The sequence below is a fragment of the Sebastes fasciatus genome, chromosome 17, assembly GCF_043250625.1.
Source record: "Sebastes fasciatus isolate fSebFas1 chromosome 17, fSebFas1.pri, whole genome shotgun sequence".
Lineage (NCBI taxonomy): Eukaryota > Metazoa > Chordata > Actinopteri > Perciformes > Sebastidae > Sebastes > Sebastes fasciatus.
This window is the reverse complement of record NC_133811.1, coordinates 14,725,217-14,744,829: the sequence shown is the minus strand read 5'-3', so window position 1 is coordinate 14,744,829 and position 19,613 is coordinate 14,725,217. Positions and strand designations below refer to the sequence as shown.

The 19,613-nt window shown below is 40.1% G+C and overlaps 1 protein-coding gene across 16 annotated transcripts in view; it reads left to right on the top strand.

Moving 5' to 3' along the window:
* The first annotated feature begins 1,330 nt into the window (after positions 1-1,330).
* dync1i1a (dynein cytoplasmic 1 intermediate chain 1a) overlaps positions 1,331-19,613 on the top strand; it is a 64,320-nt gene continuing 46,037 nt past the window's right edge. Inside the window, exons 1-7 of one of the 16 annotated variants that reach the window (XM_074612837.1) lie at positions 1,331-1,615; positions 2,490-2,612; positions 2,887-3,001; positions 4,318-4,428; positions 5,627-5,672; positions 7,400-7,459; positions 8,357-8,472. In XM_074612837.1, the coding sequence (XP_074468938.1) occupies positions 2,505-2,612; positions 2,887-3,001; positions 4,318-4,428; positions 5,627-5,672; positions 7,400-7,459; positions 8,357-8,472 (556 nt within the window). In that variant the 5' untranslated portion in view covers positions 1,331-1,615; positions 2,490-2,504. Of the gene's footprint in view, positions 1,616-2,489; positions 2,625-2,883; positions 3,002-4,266; positions 4,429-5,626; positions 5,673-7,199; positions 7,262-7,399; positions 7,460-8,356; positions 8,473-19,613 lie in introns of those variants that run through there. The other 15 variants (XM_074612828.1, XM_074612834.1, XM_074612827.1 and 12 more) reach the window with 15 other exon arrangements.

Genomic DNA, 19,613 nt, shown 5'->3' with positions numbered 1-19,613 from the left:
GGTTACACGTCTCCAACCGGCAAGGAGGCTCTCAGGAAAGTGACAACGTAAATTACAGTTCAGTGCGTCCGAAAAGATACATACTACTGTTTATTCACTCAAAAGTATATGTTGAACGATAGTACACCTGTTGAGTATGTAGTGCATAGTATGTGATTTCGGACGTTAGCCTTTGTGAATGACATCAGCTGACAGGAGGTGAAAATCAAATCGAGCAACGCAATTCTGTTGAAAAGTGCTCAAACTAAGTGTTTCAGTTAGAGGGTAAATACAGGCATATTCAGACAGACAGCATGAGGAAAATATATATGTATATATATTTTTTTCTTTAAATTTTTTTTTCATTTTCCTCATGCTGTCTGCCTGAATATGCCTGTATTTACCCTCTATCTGAAACATATATATGTGTTATAACTGACACATGTTATATCTGATATAACATATATTCAGGAAGACAGCATGAGAAAAGAAAAAATACATATACATATATATATCTATATATATATATAGATATATATATATATATCTATATATATATACGTATATACAGTATATACATACATATATATATATACACATATATATATATGTATATATATATATGTATATGTATTTTTTTTCTTTTTTCCTTTCCTCATACTGTCTCATATATATATATATATATATATATATATATATATGTAATATCAAGAGAAATCACCTTCTTCAGACATAGGGAGGAGGTCTCTTGGGGAAAAAAGCAGGCAAAGTATACTATGATATTATTTATTTATTTTTTTAAAGAAAGCGATTTAGTTTAAATTAAATAATCTATTTTCCGCTATTTATTTATTTATGTATTTGTTTTCCTGCATAATCGCTTGTTCCACACTCCAGCCCAGTTGGTGGCGGTAAAGCTGAAGACACAGAAGAAGGACTAGTAGTAGTAGTGCTGTAACCACTAAAGCTTGTATTACAGCATCCCCTGCCGACAAGCTAACGTTATACCCGAAATACTTGATTTACATTACGTTTTTTAAATGCTTACCGAAATTAGTCAGCTTAACAAAAGTATATTTCTGATACCGTACGGGTTGTTCTTCATTAGAGACACATTAGGACCAGCCGTGGCAACATAAAGTAACCAACCATGAGCCTCTTTACCGGTGTAAAAAAACAACAGCAAACGGTCTATTTCGATACAGTAACATCTGTCTAAGTGTCTACATGTGTTTGTTAGTTTTGGCTCCTCCAAACCACAGATGTATACTTCTCCAAATAGCCACCAGATGGCGGCGTTGCAAAAGCCATGAGGTGATGACGATGCGTGGTCATAAGGAGGTGGGATTTCCTCTCCTCCTCCTTCTCTCAGCATCATCCCACTCCTCCTAGGGATGTATCGGCGTGCGGTGCACCTGTTTTATGTTATATTATCTGGGTCATCGACAGCCGAAATGCTCGGTTTTTACCACCAATAACGAGAAACGACCTATTCGGTGGTTCCCGAGAGGCCTTAATTCAGTGTGATCTAGGTTAGAGGATGTGTTGATTTCTTTTTTTTTAATCATCTTTCGGGTGCAGCAGTGAGACAGCATCTTTGCCGGGTGACACATCATTATCAGCACGAGTGGACAAGGTACGAGTGGAACAATAAACAGTACATTATGCACTTATTTGCGATGTAAAATAGTCCCCCTTTTTTTGTCAGCTATTCGTTATTAAATTCACTCACAGTATTTATGGCAAGGCCTTTAAACGCATTGACGCAAGTACACATGCTGTGAAATATATGATTAGCTAGCTTGCAAAATGCAATAAGCCCTGTTAAACAAACGCCTTAAGGGTTTGTTTTTCTTCTTGTGTACATATTTAACTATGTCACTTGTGTTTTTCTGTTTTGTTTCTACTGTGTATGTGTGCATATTTCCCCCATTTATTCTTCCAAATAGCTCTAGCAGATGGTTTTAAAACCTCCAGGATCAAGTGCCATCTAGCTATTCATTTGCTAAATCACTGGTCAGGCTGCATAGACTGCTATAAATAGGTAGCCCACCTTTCTGTAATAACTCAGAGCATTGTCAGTGAGCCTTTTCAAGATCCTGACCCTTCCCATGAATCACATTGGAGTATTTTAATGTACATTACACACTGTTTTGGTGAGGGTTTTTTTAATAACTCTGTTGATTTGACTGAGGAAGGAGAAGACAAAGTGGCTGTCCAAATATATTCTACACACACACCACTGGACTAGTTCTCTTGGCCCAATATGGCCTAGTATTGACAGCTGTTTTGCCAATATCAAGTCCTTATTGGTTGCTGTGCCGGAAAGGTCATGGCTCTATTGTATATGGATGTATAACTGCCACACCCAGTGGGGTTTTTTGGAGCATCACTTAGGTTCACTGGATAAACTTATACTCCTCTATACTGTATCATGTTATAATGAAACCAGAGCATGCTTGTGACAGTGCCATGCGTAGCTCATTCCTGTTCGTCCCTCTCACTTGAAGCCCCTGTAGGACATCATGTCTGACAAAAGTGACCTAAAAGCAGAGCTGGAGCGCAAGAAGCAACGCCTCGCCCAAATCAGGCAGGAAAAAAAGATAAAGGAGGAGGAGAGGAAGAAGAAAGAGGTAAGGAAAAAAGTGAGTACAAAATTCACACACCACTCACACTCATACGGTATCCCACTCTAGTGTGTATTGTTTGTGTGTTCGATTGCTTCTTGTCAGGCCGTGACACGTAATGGCTGAGGTTGTGTGTGTCCATGCGTGCATACAATCATCTATGTGTGTGCAGAAGGTTGGTGTTGGCACTTTTGATCAAAATGTGCATGCATGTGCATGTGTTAGCTTGTTCTTTAAGACATTATGAGTAAGCTGTCATTGTTCTATGTATCCTGAGCAGTCAGAGAGCCAGCAGAAGAGAGAGGCCATCCCCGAGGATTCAGACCTGGACCGTAAGCGCAGGGAGACTGAGGCCCTTCTACAGAGTATTGGCATCTCACCGGAGCCTCCATTAGGTACGCAATACTCTCACACCTTGAGAATTTAATTAATCCTTTAAAGTGCTTTTACAATTCTCTTGTGATTGTACTGCAAAATGTTTAGTTAAAAGACCAATATGTAATATATTTATTGTAATAAATCTTAAAATTACAATTATATGTCATCAGAGATTAAGGAAACATGCTAAAGTGAAATACTGGCTTCTCCGACAACAATGCTACAGCCAGCATGTTCTCCTTCGAGATTTCACTTCCGGTCCGGAAAGTTTTTGTTGCCACATATGAAACAAATTGACACACAAACACAGCCTTCTGCAGCCATGGAAGCAAGCAAACGAACTGAATCAACAGAGATAACATAACATTAGATTCTACCCAACCCTAAAAAGCCTCGGCACATCTCTCTGTGGTCCGTCTGCAGCTGGGTTATCAAGCTGTTATCTGCTGTTACCCATTGTCAAACGCTATATATATTTCTCCTCTAATTGTGACAATACCTACAGTAAAGGTTACCTAGATGGTTCTAAAATTACACTAAACTTCATTAATTACAGCCAAAAAAGCTCTTAACGCTTTAATGGTTAGACTATACTCACGATGTAGCAGACCCGAGATGTACACAGCAACCTATTATATGTGTAATTTGCTGAAAATGATCACTCAAATCCTGCCTAACTGATAATGAAATAATCAGATAACTAAAGTCTATTATTATTTGCATTGCCATGACTCTGCACGATATAGTTTTATAGACAATTTTTATTAGGTTTCATCAGATAACGCTGTCTTCCTCCTCTGCACATTGTGGTTGGACTGTGCTGAACGTTTTTCATAATTAGTTTGATGTGTCAATGTTACAACTCCCTTATATCATCCTATTCTCTTCCAGTGTGCACCTTGAATGCATCATATCTTGTAATAGGGTATCTGGAGATGAATGCTATTTCTACTCTGAAATGTGATTGAAACATGAATTTAGAAAAGTATGCTACTCAAGAAAGATCTCCCTTTACTTGTACACAAATCCCCATGGTGCTTCCAGCAAGCTTTTGGAAGCACTGTTCTCTAGTGGTCTGAAATTGTAACAACACCCTCAATACCTCAAAATTGGGTCACTTATTAAGTTATTTATAATGCATCTTCAAATGAAGCTGAGTATGAAGATAATAAATACATAAATCAGCAATGCATCTGATGCCCTGCATTCCCTCTCTTTTTTATTTTTATTTGTCCATCTCTTGTTTCACTTTGTTGCATTTCATGCCAATTTATTTGAGCAGTCCATTCTTTGCAGCCTTTAATGTTAGACTCATGTCATTTTCATTATTTAGTCCCGACCCCTGTGTCCCCCTCCAAATCAGTGAGCACGCCGAGTGAGACGGGGAGCCAGGATTCAGCTGATGGAGGAGGAGGAGGAGGAGGAGGAGGAGCAGCAGGCAGGTAGGCCAAAAATCACGCACGTCATACTCATGTTCAGCGTCAGAAGTCTCTCTTGGTTCAAGAAATGCTGGATATGAAAGACATATCACACTTGGAAATTTTATACTAGCTCACTCTTGCATACCAGACATGCTTTTTGAGAGGTTACCACTAAACTGTATGTGGTGCCTGAGTTTTAAACTTCACATGGTTTAAAAATGATGATAATGTGAAGCTGCTTTGGGCTGTGCTTAATTTTGGTTATGTTGTCACTTTTGACACATTCTGTCTCTTTTCTTGTCAATGGCCCAACAGGTTTAGGTAAGAATGAGTGTCACTAATGGTGAGGTCGTGGTGCCTTGTTAGGTTTTGAATGTGGTATCCGTCACTTGTCATGGCATCCGGTGTTTTGATGACCACTGTGCAGCTTGTTGCTTCTCATAACTAGTCTTGAGAAGTTAAGTTTTGATGTTGAGGTAAGTCTCCGCTGTAGTCATTCCCGCGAAGAAGTCGGTAGTTTGAAAATATTGAGAGACGCAAATTTCCAGATGTTTTCTGTGAAAGTAAATACCACGTGGGTAAACTTTCAGAAAGCAGCCCTAGTGAGCCAGTTAATGGAATATGTTTTGAATATAATGAGCATGAACCATACGTTTGCTTTAAAGTTGTTGATTTGAGCACAAGTGACAAAATGTAAGCATTTCCCATTTTGTCACTGTTCTGCAATGCTTACTAGCTCATGTGTCATACATGCTCCTGCATTTATGTATATGCTTATACATCCATAACACACCAGACCAGTGGAGCAACTCTTAACCTTTAAGTTCTGCACATGGCTGCTCTGGTGAATTAAACCTGCAGTTTGAGAAGAGAGTGGTCATCAAGCGCTTTCCATTTGCTTTTTTTAATGGCAGCCTGACTGTAGAGGTCGGTGTGTGAGTGATGCCCTCAGGGGTCATTAGTGATGTGTTGTTCTGGTATGGCCAGGGGTGGAATTGGGGATTAAGAACGTGTGGGAGCTCAATAAAGTTCCTAGCAGACATAAATGCTCTTTTTATAAGACTTTCCATTTCTCTTTAGCTTTTACAAATTGGATTTTACAAATTGGTGAGTTAGTTCCACTGCCTGGAATGAAAGATGTTTTCCCCCCAAATCCACCCTGGATGATGGCATGCCATTTTGAGCTTCTCCATTTGTGGCTGTGTATGTGTGTGTCCCTTCTTAGGTCAGGTATCTCTAAAAACAAGTCCCAAGCACAGAGCTCAAGGTAAGCATTTTCACGTCAAACCCAGGAATCCCTCCCCTCCCCCCCATCCCCTTTCCTTTCTTTAGCTGAGTTTACCCCTCATGTGAACACAGAGAGGCACCCGCAGTGTTGTCAGTGGTCTTAGCAGTGTGTTCCCATCATGATTTTTTAAGATCAAGACAGCGCAGTGCCACTCTTTCCTCCGTTCCCTCTGCTCTCCTCCGGTGACTTCCTCGACTGTCTCCATTTAATACCAGCTCGAAAGATTTTCTGTTTGCATGAGTTGAGCCACAGAAGTCATTTCAGCCTTCACAGAGTTGACAATCTGCTGCTTAAAGTGTCATCCCTGTTACTGCAAAACAGCCGGTCTGTCAGGCTAAAGAAATGCCTTGCCACTCTCACCTGGCGCCGTGCGGCACAAGCTGAAGGTCTGATGGGCGTGTACTGTTCACTGGCCCTAAAAGGTATCATCAGAAAGTGTAGTGATGTTGGAATCCTTTCACAGTTGGTAGATTTCGACCAAGTTGCCGTAAAACTCTCTAGGTTTCAGTCGCTGCTTGATTTCCCTGTAAGCAAGTGATTCCTACCTCCCCAAAAATAAACTCTTTCAAATATTTTTTTAGGAAGCATGTGCATATCATTAATACAGACTTGTGTGAAATGAATATCATGCCTCATTTCAGTAATAAGAAAAGACAAACAATACCAAAGGCAAAACACACAAAAACATAAATAATAAAATAAAAAATAAACCCACATACCTTGCTAATGTTTTTCAAATACTTCCAGTCTGTCATTAAGGATATGTCGGATGCTTTCCAGGTGGAGGGTATCAGTCAGTGTGTTGTTATCCAGGATTTTAACCTCGGCACCTCTTTCTTTTTCCTCCCTCCCCAAAATAAAGTGCAGAAGAAACTATGCAAATGCACTGAATGAGCTCAGCAATTCCCTCAAGGTTTGGCGTCGATGATGCATGACAAGTATATTGTCATGTACGTCGAGCGAGCTAAATCTTTAAAAAATGCATTTTAATTATTTTTTTTTTTTTTATATGCTGAACATTATCATGTGAATATGTATAGTACATAAATGATGTATGTTGTGTAGGTGTGAGATGGAAATCATGTTGCTGGATACATTGTTCATGGCTTTCATGCATCATTTGGCACAAATATGAAACATGAGAAGACACAGAATGACACACATATGGATTCATGTCACACATGTTGCTAAAATTGGATGCTGTAGATGATTTAAAAATACATTTCTGCAGAGCTTTCTTGCATTTAAAAGTCATCAGGTCAAATTGTTTTCCCACTGAAAACAATGAAATCATTTTGACCTTCTTTCCACCCAACAATGTCCATAAATGTATCGGCATTTTCAACATGTAGATTCCTGGCAGAAGACCATGAAACTCTATAACAAGAGATGAGCAGAGATCTTTAAATAAATAGAGCACATTATAGTATAATGGAATATAATGTCTCCCCAATGTATAGCCCTCCCACGCTATATCCATAACATTTTTCCATTAACAGTGCCATCTTTGCATGAAATTCTATGGGAATCCCGGTGTTAAGCTGTTCTCTGGATAAGTGGTCTGTGGGGTGAGTGTGTATGCGCATACATGTGGTTACATGTGTTTGTGCGCCACTGACACGTGTGCTAATGTTTGTGTGTTTGTTATAATGCGTCTGTTTGTAAACATGCATGTCCTCTCTTGCCCCCCCTGTTGGTGACATCAGGACGCTGCAGTGGGACACAGACCCCTCTGTGCTGCAGCTGCAGGCTGATTCTGAGCTCGGGTACATCTTTCTTCTCTCCTCTAGTTCACTGTCTGACAAAAAGTTATACTGCAACTAGGGCTGCACGGTTAATCAAATATTAATCACGATTTTGGCTTTCCACATCAAGAAAGAAAATCACAGAGCTTCCTAAACTAACGATTTGGCTTCACTTTTGGGGAGCTGTCATGCTGCTGCATGTGCACCCTGCAGCGCCGGCCTGTGAAAAACTTCTGTAGCGGCTGCAGTCCAGAGTAGAAGAGTATATACTCTATATTACTTGTTTTGCAAAATGAAAATACACTGAATTCATGTGAACAAGAACCTTATTTGAAGTGTTACTTTGATGCAAAGATGTGTTATTTAGCAGGATTGTAGTACAACGTGAAAGTGAAAGCAGTGCTCCGTCTATTTAATTTTAGGTAAAATGTTTTGGTTCAATTTTAGTTTGCTTCTAGGAGATGCACTGTGAATAAGGACCAGTCTTGATGCAAAGATTTGTACATTAACAGGAATGTAGCACAACATGGAAGTGAAAGCAGTGCTCTGTTGATTTAAATGTGAAAGTGCAATAAAAACATTTTGTCCCTTAAAATCAATGAATAATCGTGATGTCAATATTGATAAAAAATATTTGTGATTGTCATTTTGGCCATAATCTTGCAGCCCTAAATGCAATACACATTATTTGGCATTGCATGGCACTCATTAATAGTCTAATTTAATATCCCAATTAAAGGGTCAACCACTCTAATGACGCAAACTTCTGAATATTGAGATAGTGGTTGGTACAGACACAAGGCTCTACATGTTATTCATTGCTTTAAACGTTGAAACAAATGCAAAAAGTATATGGGACAAATCAAGTTTATGCACAATATAACTGCTAATAAAAAACATCTTGTCTCTGTTACCCAGGCGCAGGATGCAGAGACTGGGAGCCTCTAAGATCACACAGGTAGACTTCCTTCCCAAAGAGTTGGTCTCTTACTGCAAGGAGACACAGACGCCACTCACCGCCCACCTGTCTGAAGGTGAGTATTTATATGTGCATGAGTGACTTCTCTTGACAGTCCATATCATAGTCTTAAGATTCAAGCTGTTTTAGGGTCCATGGGGCGCCAAAGTTCACAAGAGGCAACAGAAGGTCTCAGGTTGCAATGATTGTCGTCGTTGTGCGGTTGAATTTGATACTCCCGTCTGTTAGCCAGTTCACAGCCTGTAAACCTGGAGTAATTTAAAGGCTGACAGATGAAAGCTACCCGAGATGATTCTTGATGCATCGCCGTGTGTATGTGTGTTGTGTCATATGCACACAAAGATGTACATTTTGTGTTTTACGTATTCGTCGCCATTGTGGACAGTTTAGTATTCTTGAATAGGAAGAGCTGTCATTCATTCCATCCTGATTTGGTTCTGGGAAGAAATGGTACACAAGAAAAATGTGTGTTTTTAGTCCATGAGTGTGTTTGCATGTGAGGTTATGTGTGCATACGTGGGAAATGTATATGTACATATTTGTGTCTCTGTAGTGGGCGTGCGCTGCGCCTGTGTGTGCAGAGCTGCAGTTGCTTAAACACATCCATATGGTGAAAACTTGAGGTTAGTCCTGCACTGGATCTGGCATAACGTTGGTGGTTGTAAACTCGAGGCATATAGATTTGAGTAGTTTTCTATTAGAGGAGAAGGACGATGGAGATTTTGGATGGATGACAGTTGAAGTTGTTCCACGAAAATCAAACTTCAAGCCTTTGCTCTTATTCCAAATGCAGATATTCCATTCAGAAACACGTCATCTTCACGTGTAGGAATGCGCATACAAATACTACTCCACCTACGCACTCTCCATCCAAACTGTCAGACACACACACACACACACAGACACACACACACACACACACACACACACACACACACACACACACACACACACTCCCTATCATCTTCTCTATCTTCCCTCGTTTAGTTGCCAAGACAGCTGGCAGCCATGTGACTGTGAAGGGGTTGTACTTCCTGCTTCCTGTCATTATAATAGATGGTCTGGTGTGGATTCCACTGCCCTCCTCCACCAGCAAACCATTGCGCACACACACACACGTCTGTCCTGATCAGCATCCAAAACCCCGCCTCAACTCCCCCCATTTCCTTGACAGACCCAGGAATAGATCATTTATTCAACAAGTGCACAGGCACTGACTCACATAATGTGTGCTGGGAGACATGCACATGCACATGCACGGACACACACACCAGAATCGGCATCAAGTTTTTTGACCAAGTCTTTCGTACATACAAAGAGTCCCGTTCTTGAAGGCTGTCGGTTTCCCTACAGTAGACGGAGCGCCATAGGAACATACACACACAAACAAACAATACAACTTTTGTAAACTGTACTGGGCAATTTGGTAAAGAGATAAACATCCAAATAAAAAACATGCAGTAGTTACTATGCATATAAAACAAATGTCGGTCCATTTATGTTTGTTTGTTTTCAGCTTCCAGCAGCATTTTCTGGTGTGTGTGTGTGTGTGTGTGTGAGAACATCTGGGAGCCAGAGCAGAGCTGTGGTGGTCTACAGGGAGGTGACCCTGGCCTTAGGAGACCCTTCTGCAGACTACCACAAAGCCTGTGTGTCTGGAGAAAAGAGGAAAAGAGGCCGATGGTAGCACCTGCCTGCACTTCTGGCTCTATGTTTGTTCAGGCCAGTTCCTTTTGTTGATTACTGAACCAAACATGCACACACACACACACGCATCTCATTTTCAGGTTGGAGCCACAGGTTGTGTACATAATTATTTAGGTCACAACTTGACATTTTTTCTGTTTCTGTTTCCGTCGTCCCAGCCAACTAAAGCTGGTTCCACATTTCTTTTGAATCTTTGAATCTCCAAATGAGTTTTTGTTGTTAAATATTAAAGGCACAATGAGTAAGATTTATAGGTTGCGGTTTGTAAACACAGCATTCAAAGTTGGCCCCTCCTCCCCGGGTCAACGAGGGTTAAGGTGGTCGCCAGCGGTTTAAAGTCAACCCCAGATTCACTCTGGTTTTGGAACGAGCTTTGTTCGCTTGGCATTTTCGCCACGCTATATCTGCATTATTATTTTTTTGCGCTGTAGCCACCATTTTCGTAGCCATCCCTTGGATGCATACTTACGATATGGCACCTGGTCGCTACGTTTTTACAGAGGTTGACGAAGAACTGCAACATTAAAAGTTTTTTTTTTAGTGATAAAAACAGAATAATATAATATTCTATAATAATACAACACTTTGAATGGAGCCGTTCTGCATAATGAGTACTCTTACTTTTGATACTTTCAGTACATTTAGCTGATAATGCTGCATACTTTTACTTAAGTAGCATTCTGAATTCAGGACTTTTACTTGCAATGGAGTATTTTTAAACTGTGGTATTTGTATTTTTACTTCAGTAAAAGACCTGAGTACCTCTTCCACCACTGCAGAAACGTCCCGAACACAGCAAGATAAGAAAAAACATGCAGAGGGCAGGATCTCTGTAGATACAGACACCGCCACATACTTCTAGTGGGTCATAAATGATGATTGAGAGGGATTGTTTTTGTATGCGTCTATGAGTGCTTTTAATTTATTTATAACTGTAGGTACTTAAAAATATTGGCTGCTAATCCTTTGTGGATTTGTTAAGGGATGCAAAATGATTCACATTTAATAACATGTTACTGAACCCAACTGTAAGGTTGGACACCTGGGTCCTCTTTAGGATTAAATATAGCAAACAGTCTCTTTGAACTTCATGAGCAGGCGTGTGTTCAGTATGGGTGTTAGTGTGTGTGTTTTTGTTCCATATGTACATATCTGTAGGTCATCAGTGTCTATTTAGCTTTGAGCTAAGAGAGCCAGTGAGCTCACTCGCTTTCACATGACTTGACATGGCTAGGGTAATACTGTATGGTTTTTGTTTGGGATTTGGTATGCATGTATGCAATAGGGATGCACCATTCCGACTTTTACAGTCCCGATACCGATAGTGATACCTGGGCTTTGGGTGTCGGCCGATACTGAGTACCGATCCGATACTAGTGTTTAATTAATAAGCCGTAATTAATAATGCCTCACTGTGTGGAAGTGACTGGGATCATTCTCTTATGTGTAAGGCAACATCAGGCTTGACTTAATCATTGCTTTCCTAACTTTGTATAACAAAATGTGACCAATAAATACATGGATATAAATTCATTTAATTGTTATTTATTATTAAAATAATAAATCATACACCAGAAATATGGTAAAAAAAAATCTTCAAAATTAACAAGAATTGAATTTCAGGTGTAAACCTTTTTGATGCAGCAACAAATTGGTCAAAACTTAAATAGGAATTAAAATTCAAGAATATAATGTCTATAGTATAAACATAAAATTTAATTGAATATATTGGCCCCATTGTCACAGATATCCGATCAAGCTATTTGAGTAAGCATCGGCCCGATATCCGATTCAGTATCGGTGCATCCTTAGTATGAAAAAAGTTATTTAATTTCATTGTTTTTATTTATCAGACAAGTAACTCTACAGTCCCTTTCTTCATTTAACAAAGTCAGCCTTACTTTCAAATGATTTATCCAATTAATGCAAGTAACTAAAAACCACCTTAGTTTTAATGCTAATTACCCTTTTCACTCTTTTACAGTTTGCCTACTTAAACATAATGCTGTCTTCATTTCTTTCTTTCTTATACATTCTTAGTCTCTCTTCTCCTCCCTTCCTACCTTTCCTTTCTTCCCTCAGGGTGTCTGAGCTGGGCCAAACTGTTCTGTAAAACAACTAATGCTACCTCTGTGTTATGTTAAAACATATATTATACAGAGAGAGTTGAGAGATTTAGTGGGGGAGAAATCCAGCTGGCTGCTCTGGAGGAATGAACGGAAGAGTAAATCTGTTGTCTTAATGATGGTGGTGTGTCTCAGGGCTGTGTAAATCTCTATGGAGGGACCTCTAGTTGTTTGGATATCTATATCTGTTTGTTAACCTCTGTGTGTGTGTGGGGGTTAAATAGTATTAGTTTGTTGTGTTTAAGGTAGGGCTGTCAATCGATTCAAATATTTAGTCGCGATTAATCGCATCATTGTTCATGATTAATTGCAATAAATGAAATAATTGCAAATTTTTTATCTTTTCAAAATGTACCTTAAAGGGAGATTTGTTAAGTATTTCATACTCTTATCGACATGGGAGTGGGCAAATATGCAGCTTTATGCAAATGTATGTATATATTTATTATTGGAAATCAATTAACAACACAAAACAATGACAAATATTGTACAGAAACCCTCACAGGTACTGCATTTAGCATACAAAATATGCTCAAATCATAACATGGCAAACTCAAGCCCAACAGGTGTCAGTGTGTCAGTGTGCTGACTTGCCCAAAACTGCATATGACTATCATAAGGTGGGCATCTCTGTAAAGGGAAGACTCGTGGGTACCCATAGAACCCATTTTTATTCACATATCTTGAGGTCAGAGGTCAAGGGACCCCTTTGAAAATGCCCTTGCCAGTTTTTCCTCGCCAAAATTTAGCGCAAGTTCAGAGCGTTATTTAGCCACCTTTGTGCGAGCTAGTATGACATGGTGTGTAATCTCATCGTAATCACTTTAAATCATAGATGGATAACTCAGGGATTCTCTCTTGGCTTCTTCTCCTCATGAACTACTGACCTTCCCACTTCTCATATCTGATCTTTTGCTCAAGGTGACTGGTTGCATGTGTGTGTGTGTGTGTGAGACACGTGAGTATAGGACTGTGTGTGTGTGTGTGTGTGTGTGTGTGTTGGAGACTGAATACAGCTTTATCAAATTGTATAGATCTGATCTGACTCTGTGCGTGTTCATCTTCTACACAAGAGTTTGTGTTTTAAAGTTCCCATGGAGTTTGTGTGTGTGACTCTCATTTAAACCAGTTAATTATATGGCTTTTCATTTCCGCGTCCAATTGCCTTCCTATAATCGTGATGTGTAGCTGTCTATGTATGTTCCTTTTCCCATTGGCTGCTCACTGATCTGTCTGTCCTGGGAGTCCATTGTGTCAGGCAATCGGATTAGCCCCAGTCACGGTTGGCTCCAGCTATTTACTGCCATCCTAATGGGTATGAATGGCCATGCTTGTCGTGAGGGATGGACGCTTTGTCCAACGACATAGCAGGGAAATAAAGTAAGGTCTAATGTGGTGTGTGATAGTAACCTCACCAACTAAGGTCAAACAAAGTGTGTGTTGGGTATCTGGTGTTTCATGCCTCTATCTTGAGCCTAAACATGTTGACATGATCTTGAGAAAGAGAAGTGGTTTGTATTTCCAATTGACTATGTGCTATTGATTAGTCGATCGACAGAAAAATGATTGCCAACTATTTTGATAATAATAATAATTAAATTTTAATGCAAAACTGACAGGAAATGCTGTTTTCAGCCTCTCAAATATGGAGATTTTTCTTGCTTTTCTCTGTTTTATATCATATTAAACTGAATATCTTTAGGTTTGGACTGACATAACAAGACATTTAAAGGTGCTAATTGCGAAATTACGAGCATTAATATAGCAGCAAACAACGATATGAAATTTAAAGATGCAGAGGAATAATAAAGTAGAGTAACGTCTACCTGAGCAGAGAATGAAGTCACACTCCCTCAGTCTGTGTTGTAATCTGAGTTTCTCTCTGTTTTGTTTATGTAGCCGGTCCAGCCGCACGTGCATGTTAGTGCATGTGAGTCCATGTGAGTGTGTCCCACTGGCTAGCTAATCACCGCCGCTCTGCACTGCGCTCATACGGCGGTTACTGCTGGTAACCCATGGCGTCGTTGCGGAAGCGTAACGTCCACCCAATCATAAGCCCCATTCACACTGCCTGTTCAAGGTGGGAATGTTGTGCCATTATTCCACCTCACTGTTCTGTATGAAAGGTACAGAGGAGGAATGGGGGGACAGAGTTGTTCCGCCTCTGAGCCGGAAGCGGAGGGTGTCACAGAGCCGAGCCAACGTCTGTGTGAAAAGGTGAGCCGGCACAGCGGGACTACACGCACACACTAGATGCCCATGCTGTTGTGTTAAACGTCATGCCTCGTTTACTCCCGTGATGCTGGCGTGCTATCACTATTTTCTTACATTTTATAGACCAAACAATTAATTGATTAATCTAGGAAATAATCAGGAAATTATTTTGATTGCTGATTAATCTGTCAATTATTTTTCTGGATTAATCAATTAGTTGTTTGTTGTATAAAATGTCAGGAAATTGTGAAAAATATTAATCAGTATTTCCCAAAGCCCAAGATGACTCATATATTCAGTTTACTGTCATAGAGGAGTGATTTAAGAAGCTTGAATCTGAGAATTTTGACTTTTTTTTCCCTTAAAAAATTACTCAAACCGATTAATTGATTATCAAAATAGTTGGCGATTGATTTAATAGTTGACAACTAATTGATTCATCGTTGCAGCTCTCTTGGTTGTTTTAGTGTCTTTCAACTGTTTCACACCACCGAAAAGCCAGGCTATCATAGTGTCATCGTGTATTAAAAGTTTAGCTTTTAACATGTTTTGGCTCATAAGATTTAAATTGGGTTGGACACAAGTTTTTGGACATGACCAAAACTTTACTCCGTAGAGACAGTCATAAATATATTACATGAAAACGTGTCCCTGTGCTAAATGGAAACTGTGCTATATTTTGTCCTTAGGTTCTAAAATAAAACATGTAATTATCACTGTTGAACACAGACACTGTTGGAGTATTTCAGAAGTTCCATTGAGACCGCCTGTGAACCCTTTCTCATGTCTACTATTTAACCACAGCAGTTGAAATGTTCCACCTCCATTTTCCTCTGACAATATTTTCTATAGCCAAGTTTTAAACACTCTACATGTGGGAGGAGGGGGTGAGATTTCACATAGTTTCAGCAAAATGTGGGCAACCTTTCTGCCTCTCTCTTTGTTCCTCCCTGCGTCCCTCCTCTGGACTGGCCAATCCCTCTCGGCCATGAACGGAGTGAATGTCAGTACTGTGACAAACCCACTCTTTTACTTTCTACTGATCCCAATCTGAAGATAACTATCAGTGTGTGTATCGGTGTGTGTGTGTGTGTGTGTGTGTGCTTACTTGAGATGCTGGCAAGAGCAGGAAAGGTCAAGGGGATTGCAGGCATTTTGTGTATGTGCTTGTGCACGTATACATGTGTGCAGGTTGGCATGGGCGTAGCGCGAGCCTGACCCAGTTTGTCGTAAATTGGTTTCGCTCAGTGGAGCCTTAAAAGATCCATAATGGGCCTCAGTGGAAAGGTAGCCAAAGAAATAGAGAGAAAATGAAGGGAAAGGGAGAAAGAGAGAATGAAAAAAGGTGAAGAGAGAGAATAAACAGAGAAGTGGAGAAGGAAGAACGAGAGAAACAAATTGGTCAGGAGCAGCGGAGGCCACTGAGAGATGTTGCAGCAGTTCTGATATTACAGCAGTAATTGTTGTGTGTGAACCACAAGTAGGCCTTTAGAAATACAACTCTGTGTGTGTTTGGGTAAAATTTGATGTTGCAACTTTGGAAAACCCCCTTCTTAGGGTTAAAAGTTCACGGGGTCAAGAGTGTGTGTTAATGTCCGTGCATCCGTATGCAAAAGTATGTGTGTGCATGACTCTCTCTCTCTCTCTCCCCCCTCCTCTAGTATTTTCTGGCCCATTAGTTTTCAGGGTCTGTACAGCTTGAGTATGTAGTTGGTCAGTAATTCACTCCTTAAGTATATTTACGGCAATAAGTGGCTTTCTTTTGACATGTGGTGGACTGGTAATGGCCTCTAATTGCAAGAGAAAACCCATTTCCAAGCACTAATCTGAAAAGACACACATTTCTTTTTTTTCTTTTTTTTTGTGAGTGTACTCGCACACACATAAGCATACAGATTCATAAATGTAAACACATATGTGCAGACCAACATACATGAGAATAAATAAGCATGCACAAACCACCAGAAATGTACACAGAAGCACACGTGCACACTGGCAAAGCGGCCACACGAACACACACACACAAACGTCACCTGAGCTCTACATAATCCCGTAATGGAGCAGTTAAGAAACCAAACAGCAAATTTATGAAATGATCCTGACCATTGGCAGCACATTGGTCCAATTAGAGTGTTTATTTTTTGTGTATTTTTCCACAAACTTCTAAATATATTAAATATGGTTCAACAGGTCCTGAACTTGTAGGTATTTATCAACAGTTGAACATAAAGTGTCCTCCAGGGCTGGATTTTAAATTGGCACCAAACGTATTGGAATCTGTCTGAAACTCATTACTGCATGAGTTTAATAGTTTATATCACTGTGTTATGATATATAATGTTTGTATTAAACACACGTTTGTCTGATGTGCTGCATAACGGAGGAACACGGTTCACTGGTTTGAAAATCTGTTTATTTTTAATGTGATTTTGCATTGACATATGTATTGACATTGGGAAAGTATTCATATTAACATAGTGATATTGATTTAAACCATATTGTCAATTCTAGCTAGCACACTTAACAGACCCTTACATCTTTTTATTATACTCTTTGACATTTTACAACAAATCCTTTTAGGTTTTATTAGGTTCCAGTCATTAAATCTGTTGTCATATTAAACAAAAAGACACTAAAAAACAAAAACACTAAAAGAAACACTAAAAGCAAGAAAGTCAAATGTTATAGCCTGGATTATGTTATTTCCGATATGTAGCTTAAAGGTCCAGTGTGTAGGATTTTGGGAGACGTATTAGCAGAAATATAATATAATATTCATGATTATGTTTTCATTAGTGTATAATCACCTGAAACTAAGAATCATTAACTTACAGTGAGCCCTTCATATCTACGCCATGTTTCTCTGGTACCGCCAGCCGCCGTCCGACTTCTGTTACTCCTAAAGTAGTATTATTATGCTATGGATGGCCTTTGAGCGAGGCAAACGACGTTACCACGGTTTTACACTCGACGGCTCACGTTACCGCAATCTTGGAAAGGGAGGAGTGAGCGGAGGGGTGTTCAGTTGGTTGCAATTTGCAACCACACCACTAGATGCCGCCAAATCCTACACATTGTACCTTTAAGTGTAGTACCATTTGAGCTGGATATGAAACCGTAATACTTTTTGTTACTTACCAAAATATGTCTGTAGCCCCAAGTTTAGAAAAATGTTGAAAGCTGTCATCGAATGACAACTTGCAGAGCTACTCGAGTTCAATCGATAAACAGAGAACATGTGCTGTGAGCTGACAAAGAATGTGAAGAAGTGTACTGAAGTTGTGAGAGTTTAGTGGGTGACATACACTGTATAAAAGATGTGCGTAGTCTCCGTGACGTCACCCATAGGTTTCTGAAGAGCCGTTGTGAAGCTCAAAGTGGGTGGCTCTGGCCGTCGCAAACTTGGCAGTGACGACACAGCTTAACTCCCAGCTAATCCAAAAAAGGGCAAAGAGGTGGATCATCGATGGAGCTGAGGCGGGCCCGGGTGACACGGCAGAGCAGACAGCTAGCGACCCGGTACTGCACCCACCTGTCACTCAAAGCGGCCATTCCCTAAATTATGCATAACTTTAACCCTTAATATAATTTAAAAACCCAAACCGTTTTTTGTACCAGGCTGTAAACATGTTTATTTCTGCTGTAAAGTTGGACATTTTAACATGGGGGGGGGGTCTATAGGGATTGACTCACTTTTGGAGCCTCAAGTGGCCATTTGAGGAATTTCAGTTTTTGGCGCTTCATTTCTCAGCGCTAAAGGATGCCGCTTGGTGGGTGATGATTTAGTCAGGGGTGCTCAAGTCAATAATGGAGTAAATACAGTAACTACGTAAAATGTAGGATTGTTTAAACAGCTTAATGACACTATTTTCTTATTGGTAGTTGCCATAGAATTGTCTTTTGTTTTGTATAGTTTCTCCTACAAGTCATCAACCGGAGGGAAAGTATTACTGTGTTGCAAGGCAGCGGGATGAGGCTCATAGGTTGAGGTCCTTTAAACTTCCCTCAGTCAATTTACCCTGTGTCTGTCGTTGGAATTTTCTACAATCCAGTGAAGCAACGACGCATTCAAATAAAAACAGTGAGTGTAACACACTCCCAGTCTATATGAAACCGACATGACTGAGGGGTTTGTGGGCAGTCTTCAAGGTCCTGGAGGGAGGAATGTGGTTGCATGAGTGTGTGCTTTGCATGGTTAGGTACTTATATATATGTGCATATATATGTGTATGCAGCCACATATGGAAGTGCTTGTCTCATACATTGTTGTTGTTCCAGTCAGGCGGCTACAACAGACTGAACAGACCAGAGGGTGTGTGTATGTGTGTGTGTGTGTGTGTGTGTGAGAATGTTTTCTAAAGGCAAAATTCAAGGCAAATAGAGAATAACCACAGTGAGTGTACCCAGTGGTCTCTGAACAAAATGTACTCTGTTGTTTTTACTTTGAATCTGTTCAACTGAAAGTACATTTTATTGTCTTTTTATGTTTGGTGACTTCTGGACATGTGGAAGAGTGATTGCCTTGAGGTAGCAGCTTGTAGGGATACTATTTAAACCAAGTGTGAATGTGCTGTACGTACATGTTCACACACACGCGCTGTACACACAAACTTCAAGAGCTTCAGATCAGACTCTGGTTTTTGCTGTTATGATCTCTCCTCGTCTTTCCTTGCAGACACGCATAATCGGCCAAACGCTTCTCACTTTCACTCCTCATGAAACAACTCTGAGTTTGGCTTTCATCATCATCGCCCTCAAAAGGGCGCAGCCGTCACTCCCGTTTCACTCCCGAAAATTGATGCAGGGTCCCAAGCGGTTTCTGTCAAAATGGCCATGGCAGTCAAAACGCAGAAAGACTCTTGATATTAGAGAAATATAATGTGTTTCACAGTGCGTAAGGTATTCCAAGTGAGTCACAGATGATTGCAATTTTCCCCTATGACCACCGTATAATAAGGTACATGAACCCCTTCTTCATCTCCCTCTCTCTGGCTTTCTCTCTCTCTTTGGCAAAATGGCCATCATCCAAAATAATATTTGCCATCTGATGAGGGCTTGAGATGAGTAGGAATACAGTTTCATGCGTCCCTTTTTTCTCTTTTCAAGTCTTTTTTCCCCCTTTTTCGTTTGCATTTCGTTGAACTTGACT